Source organism: Gossypium hirsutum, chromosome D06 (genome assembly GCF_007990345.1).
Source record: "Gossypium hirsutum isolate 1008001.06 chromosome D06, Gossypium_hirsutum_v2.1, whole genome shotgun sequence".
NCBI lineage: Eukaryota > Viridiplantae > Streptophyta > Magnoliopsida > Malvales > Malvaceae > Gossypium > Gossypium hirsutum.
This window is the reverse complement of record NC_053442.1, coordinates 62,779,790-62,788,084: the sequence shown is the minus strand read 5'-3', so window position 1 is coordinate 62,788,084 and position 8,295 is coordinate 62,779,790. Positions and strand designations below refer to the sequence as shown.

At 27.5% G+C, this 8,295-nt stretch overlaps 1 protein-coding gene across 1 annotated transcript; it reads left to right on the top strand.

Moving 5' to 3' along the window:
* Positions 1 to 3,509: 3,509 nt before the first annotated feature.
* Positions 3,510 to 4,802, top strand: LOC107962346 (uncharacterized). Its single transcript, XM_041096121.1, has 2 exons — positions 3,510 to 4,204; positions 4,403 to 4,802. The coding sequence occupies exons 1-2, from the start codon at positions 4,117 to 4,119 to the stop codon at positions 4,657 to 4,659; spliced, it is 345 nt and encodes a 114-aa protein (XP_040952055.1). The 5' UTR covers positions 3,510 to 4,116; the 3' UTR covers positions 4,660 to 4,802.
* Positions 4,803 to 8,295: the final 3,493 nt, after the last annotated feature.

Genomic DNA, 8,295 nt, shown 5'->3' with positions numbered 1-8,295 from the left:
ATGTATTTTGATTATGGAATATATTGTTATTTATTTTAATGTATAATGTAATTTATATACCACATAAAAATTAATTCTAAAATAAGATACAATATTGTCTTGACTTGAATGTAATGATGATTAAAGCTCTTGTCAGAGCCACCTGTTTGACATAGGTTCAATCTGCGTGACCCTCATCTCCTACCCCGAATATTATATATATAAAAAATACAATATTATAACTAAACATTAAAAAAATATGTCAAGCTATCTATATTTAAAATTTTAATAAAAGGGAAAAAATTATATTGAACTAAAAATAAAAAAAAAAGTTTGTAAAAAATTTAAAATAATATAGATGAGTCTAAACCAAGCTTGAATTAATCATTTATAAATATAAACAAATTTGAGCAAATTTTAATACTTTTATTTCAAATCTGATTAACTTGGGTAAACATGAAATATATTATACATAAACTCGATTTAACTTATAAACATCTTTGCTTATATAGGCATCCACTTCGAATTTATTATGGATAGTAATTAGAGTATTTGATTATGTAATGTTAGAATCGAAAAAGAAAAGAGTTTGGATTATTTGCAAATATCTAAATCCCAGGTACCAATAATTATCTTAAAGCTATACATTATTCCAAAATTTTGTTTAGAGATCAGAGTGGATTGAGATAAAATTATAAAAAAAAACTTGAAACCGAGAAGGGTTGAAATGCAGTTTTTTTTTCATTTAACTAAAGCTAAAAAAAATCAAATTAAATATTATAATTTGTGGGAGGGACTAAAAAGAAAATTACCCATTCAGTTAAGAAGAGCCAAGGCTCTTACTTGTAGGGATGTAAACGAGCCGAGTCGAACTTGAATATTGTCAAGCTCGAGCTCTTTATTCAGAATTTGTAGCTCGATACTTGGCTCAAGCTCGATCGAACATCTATTTCTAAGCTCAAGTTTGGCTTGAGATATAATCGAGCTACTGGAGCACAAGCTCAATTAATCTCATTTACCAATTTTTGCACTCAAGCTCGAACTCGAACTTGAGCTCAACTCGATAATTGAACTTAGGATTAATAATATATATACATAATTGGCAGGTGGTCATTAAGCAGATTCCAAGAGAAGCGAACTTTGCCCCCTATATCCTGGTTAGTCTGATGAAAGAGTTTCTATTTAGGCCCCGTGTGTTTCATGTTGCCCATACTAGAGTTGCTGATCAAATCTGATTAGAAAAATACTTTTATACCATCTAATTCTAATGTTGTCTCTGGTTGATTGTTATTGGCTCTAGGGAGGTATGGAGGGGTAATGGTGTAACACCCCCTACCCGTATTCGTCGCCGGAATAGGGTACGAGGTATTATCGGAGTTTACCAAATTATTTTTTTTGTTAATACGAGTTAAATACTATTCATTTACCGAAACATGTTATGACATCCCTTAGATGGGCCTCTGAAACCCAAAACATACATCGGGACCAAACCGGGATTAAATCAAAACCATAGGGAATATTTTACAAAACCCTAAATTTTTTTTTGAACTCAATATAACCCCTTTATAGACATCTAACATTTTCTGTAATTTTAAACCTAGACCAATCCAAATCAACCAATCCAATTCCACATATTTTCAAGATAAATTCATGCATATCCATAAAATAACCTCATCACATACCAAAATTAGGATTTGTTACCCATACCAATGGCTAACTTTACATTCATTTCACATTAGCATTTACTTTATTAACTTATACATACCATTGATTTCCAAAATAAAATTTCTTGATATACCAAAATGTTGAGGTTGATAGTGTGATGTGTCTCCGACCGAATCCAACCTCCAAGCTCTTAATACTACAAAACAAGGAAAAAGGAAATAGGGTAAGCACGTTGTGCTTAGTAAGCTCATGTAACAAGAATTATACTTACCTAATATTTTCAATACAATACAATAAATATTTATACGTCCCTTCAATTTACCATTTACCTATCACACTCAAACTCAACCAAAACATTAATCAAATAGCATCATATAAGTTCAATACAAAGATTAATGATTGATGAGGTCATCAATTCCATCTTTTCTATTACCCTTATTATTTCCCATATTTATCCCATTGAATTTCTTGAAATTTCGATGGATTTTCAGAGGTACACTTTTAGTATACAATTTTGAGTCCATCAATTCATATTCATGTGCGCACATTTCCATTTTAGAGAGCACAATCCTGCGAACTTTATTCTTACAGCGGGATTACCAGTCTAGGCTAAATCCCCTGCAACGACAATTACTCTAATGAGCTTGGATCTGAATTAATAGTCCAGGCTAAATTCAAACCCAAATTCTGATTACCCATCCGGGCTAAATCCATTTTACACATATTCTTCGGGAGGGCTATATCAAGATAGAATCACCCGTTCGGGCTAGACCCTTTTTACCGTCAATTCCTTTTCAGAGATCCATCAAATTTTCCTTCCATTCAACCGGGATTTCTTCCCATTTTTATCAAATATATCAATGTTTCATCAATTTTCATACAATGAACATTCAAATCATATTCACATCAATAACATACATTTCAAGCATTTTAGAATATAATTCAAGTTATACGAACTTACCTTGATACTTGTTCATATACAAAAATCTACTAATCCCGAACTTTTTCCTTTCCTCGATCTAGCTTTGTATTTGAATTTTTTGGATCTAAATAAATAAATTTAATTATCAATTTAATACATTTCATGTTCACATGTAACATTCTCTATAATTCCATTATTGTTTATAGTTCATTCAAAACTGTCCACTTGAGTCGTAGTCACTAAATATTTATATCTCAAGCTATAGAATTCCAAATTAAAAATTGATTGATGTTTTTGAAACTAGACTCAAATACCTTTCTACCATAAAATTTTAAGAATTTTTGGTTCAGCCAATAAGTACAGTAAAATCTTCAAACTTACCCCTGTTCTGCTGTCTGACAGCTTCGACCTTTTTTTGTTTTTTTTTTTGCATGCTCTCTCCTATCCCCACACTCCCCGGAATCCAAAAAAGGTGTAGGGGAGTGTGGTCGAGAGAGAGAGAGTGTGTGTGAGGTAAGCCCCCCCAAGAAAAATACAAAAAGATGAAAAGCTCGATAATGCTCGCGAGCCATTTGAGTTGAATATTATTAAGCTCAAATTCGGCTTAATTGATAGCCCAAGCTGCTTGAGCTTGACCTCAGCTTAATAATTACCAAAATGAGTTCGAATTTAAGTTAAACTCGAGTAGCTTACGAGAACCAATTTCTCATTTAGTCTTTTAAATGTCATTATACCAAATAATTATAATTATTTAATTATAATATATAATGTTGATAGGAATAGATTTATCACCTCCACGTAAGTTCAACACAACAAAAATGTGACTATATATAATATATGGTCCACAATAAGACAAAGATAATAATAAATTTCAATATGCCAAAAAGATAAAAACCAAGTGGTCCCTTTTATATTCATATTATTATATCATTTGGTTTGTCCTAAAATAAACTTGAATGTTAGTATAAAAATCCTAGCATGGGAGTGGTGAAGCCATGCAATGCAACCCTGATATACTTTCAAGCAAATAATATCAAATCTCCTTTTCCTTCTTCTTCTTCTTGTTCATTGAGTTGAGTGTTGTAAGAAAAATGGGTATTAAGCAATTTATAGGTTATGCTTTAGCTGTGTTAGCAAGCTTGGTGGTGTCAGCTCAGGGCTCTGATTTTGCATTTTATAAGCTGAGTCTGATATGGCCGACTTCTGCTTGTTATCCACTCGCCAACTGTAAGACTCCAATACCTACTTTCTTCACCATCCATGGGTTATGGCCAACATTTGCCAACGACACCGCAGTTCCTGCTTATGGGCCTAATAATAGATGCCATGCCAATCCTGTTGGTCCCGATGCTGGTAACCTCTTTATTTTTATTGTTCATGTGTTTAGCTTAGATAACATGAATTGGTGGTGTTGTGTTAATTTTGTTTTATTGTAAAAATGGCAGGCTAGACTAACACCCATTCAAGACAGACTAAACCAAAGGTGGCCAAACCTTAGGGCAGGGGTTGAAAACTCTGTTTTTTGGAGACATGAATGGCAAAACCATGGGATGTGCTCTGATTATCCTCAAGATCCTTTGAGTTATTTTAATGATACCTTAAATCTTGCAACTTCCACCAAATTCGACCCTTTCAAAGGTAATTATTATTACTATTAATTTTAAAATGAGGTAAATTCAATTACACTATACTTACCCCTGTTCTAGTTGTATTATATAATTTCTTATTTCAAAAATTTATTCATAAGGCCCCTTATAAAAATAATGATTAAACCCCATAAATTAACAAAATTAAGTGATTGATTATTGTTTTTCTTTTTCATTGTTGAAATTGCAGCTTTGGGAGTTCAACCATCAAACACTCCCTATCTTTTAAACACATTGCTACAAAATGTGTACAAGAACGTGGGAGCCTATCCTCAAATCTTATGCAGTCAACGAACAGGAGGCGCACTTTATCTGAGAGAGATCCGTTTCTGCCTCACAAGGACCAATAAAACGCCACCTTCGGTGGTTCAAAGCTGCCCCACCAGAGTTGCCGGTGGATGTAGAGACCCTCTCACCAACAATGTTCACTTTCCCCCTGCCAGTTAGTGCTTTATAATTTTCCATAAACAAAATAACTCCTGGCCCTGGGTGGTTTCATTCGCTATTTCGTGTATTTTTATTGTGCTTTATATTATGAAAGAATATGGTTTTGTTCCTCCTACTAATTTGAGGGGAACAAGTTCCTGGTATCCCAATAAATAAAATGTATTATAAATTAATATATAATAAAATTTCACTTTAATCTACTTAAAAATAAAAAAAAGTTTCTGTTTAATCTCTTAAAAACAATAAAATTATAAATTAATACATAATAAACTTATATTTGGATCTATGAAAAAATTATAATTAAATATCGGTCCTTGCTAAAAGATTTTCTAGATTCGTCACTGCGTACCGCTAAATGTAAAATCCCATATACGAGACATCACATTCGTTGTCGGAGCAACTTGAAGTAAGTTCCATTTTAATTAACATTATGAACATCAAACATTAACAATTTATATCAGGACATTCACATTGATTTAAAGTCAATTTTAAGTCGTTGAAAATAATTTAGAAATATTTTAAAACGAGTTCTAGGTGTTTAGAGTGATCGAGACCAAATTCAAATTTCTGGAAATCAAAACAACTCAAAACAAAAGAGTGACTTGTCTAAATAATCTAATAATTCAATGGTAATTTGTTGTGTAAAAGACATTTACCCATAACCCCTTAGGGTTTAAAGAGTATCTCATAAAACCTCTTAAGATTTAGTTATGAAGTAAATTTTAAATAAGAATATTATTATACCCTTGTTATTATTTATTATGTATTATTTATTTATTTTATTCAATTTTCTCCATTTTTATTTATAGAATACGAAATTTTAAGTACTTTAAAATTAGGAATAAAGTTAATTTAGCCCTCAATATTTATATCTTTTGTCAATTTGATCCCTATTCTTTTCTTAAGCTAAAATTGGCCCTCAACCTTTTAAAAATAGTTGAATTTGACCATTAACCTTTCAAAAAAACCGATTTGTTGTGTTTTTAGAGAAAAGCTGATTAATACATTAAAATTTTAAACATGACAACTTGCATGACAATCCCCATGTATTTTATGCTAATATTTTTCAATTTTTATGAGCATTTTATAATTTTTTTGAATTTTTTTGAACTTGTATTTTAAACTATATAGTGTCATATCAACATGAAGTACACGTGGATTGTCAGGTTGCCACGCCAATATCATTAAAAACTAATGTTTTAGTGAACATTTTTGTTTAAGAACAGTAATTTGATTATTTTTAGAAGGTTAATGGTCAAATTTATCTCAAAAAAGAATAAGAGCCAAATTGACAAAAGATGTAGACATTAAGGGCTAAATTTGACATTAAAATTATATTAAAGTATTATAAAATTAAATTATATTTGGCTTCAAGTAAAAATATGTATTTTAAATTTATATTTAATTCGATTATATATTAACTTTGATATTAATTCATTAAATAATATATTTTTATTTAAAATCAATTATCATTATTTAAAAAGATTTATTAGAAAATAAGTTGATTAAAACATAAAAGCAAAGAAATTAAGGAGAAAAGTGAAGTCATTTCAAAGTTAATAGATTTGCAATATATATATATATATAACATTAAAAAAAGTAAAAAAGAGGATAAAAGGAAATATAATTATTGTTTGCTACAAATTTTAAACATAAATTTACATTGCCGATTGAGTCTTAACTTGATTGGCATGTGTATTATTGTTAATGCAGAAGGATGTGGGTTTGAGTATGCTGAAATGCATTATTCTCCTATTTATAGGTTGTGGAGGAGTTATAGGTAATTCTAGGCATAGATGTTAATAATAAATAGAATTTATACAAGTCTCGTAATATGTAGAAGTTTTGAGACTGGTTAACATGCTAGTAATTGATTACCATGCAACCCCTTAATAAAAAAAAACTCATTTATCATGAGTTATAATGAAATCAACTCTTTATTTATTAGTTCAAATAACATTTTATTTAAAAAAAATAAAATCAATTCCAAAATCTATTACAAATATAAACTTTACTGTATTTAACACAATAATCCATAATTAATAATTTTTTATAGCAATAATTAATAAAGTTAACTTCATTCAAGAGAAAATTATAGAATATATATATATACTAGTAAAATTAAATTATAATAAACTAGTAAAAGTTAAATATTTTTAATTTCTTAACAATATCTTAAGTTTTTAAATATGTTTTTAAACTGTTAAATATATATATAACAATATTTTATTTTTAAATTATTATTTAAATAATTTTAATTAAATTTATTTTATTAATATTTTTAATTTCTAAATCATTATTTGAAAGAATAGTAATAATTTGTTTAATAATTAACCATATTTTAAAAAAATTATAGTGGTTGCTATTTTTTCTTTGTTTTTATAAAAAAATATTTTTGGTTTTGATAGTATTTTTTTTAAAAAAATAATGGTGTGTTTGATAAATTGAAATTTAAGTGCTGAAAGATTAAGTGTTGAATTTTTACTGCTATATTTTATAAGTATGTTATTTGATAAAAGTAAATACTGATTTTAAAAGATTATTTTTATTTAATTTTAATCTTACTAATATAATATTTTATGTTATTTTTTTATAGTTTTGGATAAATGAAAAATATATTAATTTAAAAATCTCATTTTTTTAAATATAACCATTTCAATTTTTTAATAAGCTGAAAATTTAAGTGCTGAAAAATTAAATACTGAATTTTTATTACTAGATTTTTTAAGTGTTGAATTTATTTTTAAAAAAATTGTTTAGTAAAATAATAAATATAAATGCAGTTATTTGATGAAAGTAAATATTGATTTTTAAAAAAGTTATTTATTTTTAAATTTTAATCTTATTAATATAATATTTTATATTATTTTAGATGTTTTTGAATGAAGATAAATATAGTAATTTGAATATTTTTGTTTAAAAATGATAATATATTTGAATTTTTAATAAAATAAAATCAACTTAACATTTTCTACATTAAATGAGAAGTAGCTACCTACCTACTTATCTTATTCAAAACAGGTTAGTTATATTTTAAATTTTAAATTCAAAATATAATTTTTTTAAAATTTAAATTTATTAAAAATATTTAAAGGTTAAATAATGAGATGTTATTATTTTATATAATAATAAACAATTATCATGCTTTAAAATATCTTATTTTAAATAATTATCATTATTATTATTATTAATTTTGGGATTATTATTGCGTTATATGAATAAGTTTTATTTTATTTTAAGCAATTTTGATAATTAAATAAAGTAAAAATTAGATAATTAATAATTCCATGGATGAAGAAAGTTAGGTATACCTGACATACAATAAGGATAAAACATGTGAGAATTATGTTCTCATATGTGATGAAGATAATTGTCTTACTGTTTGTCCTTATCACACATTTCGTATCCACCCAAATTTTGAGCCTCCTTTAATAATGATTAAAATTTAAATCTTATTCGATTTATTTTTAAATTTATTCTCTATTTTAAATCATCTGAAAACTTATTATATTGTATAAGATTAGTTCTAAAATCAGTGTGAGTAGTGTCAATTTGTTCGAGCAATTGGTGAAGAACAAAGTAGACTCGGTATTTTTATGCAGATTGATTTCCCTGTGAAACTTTGCTCAGAGAGAT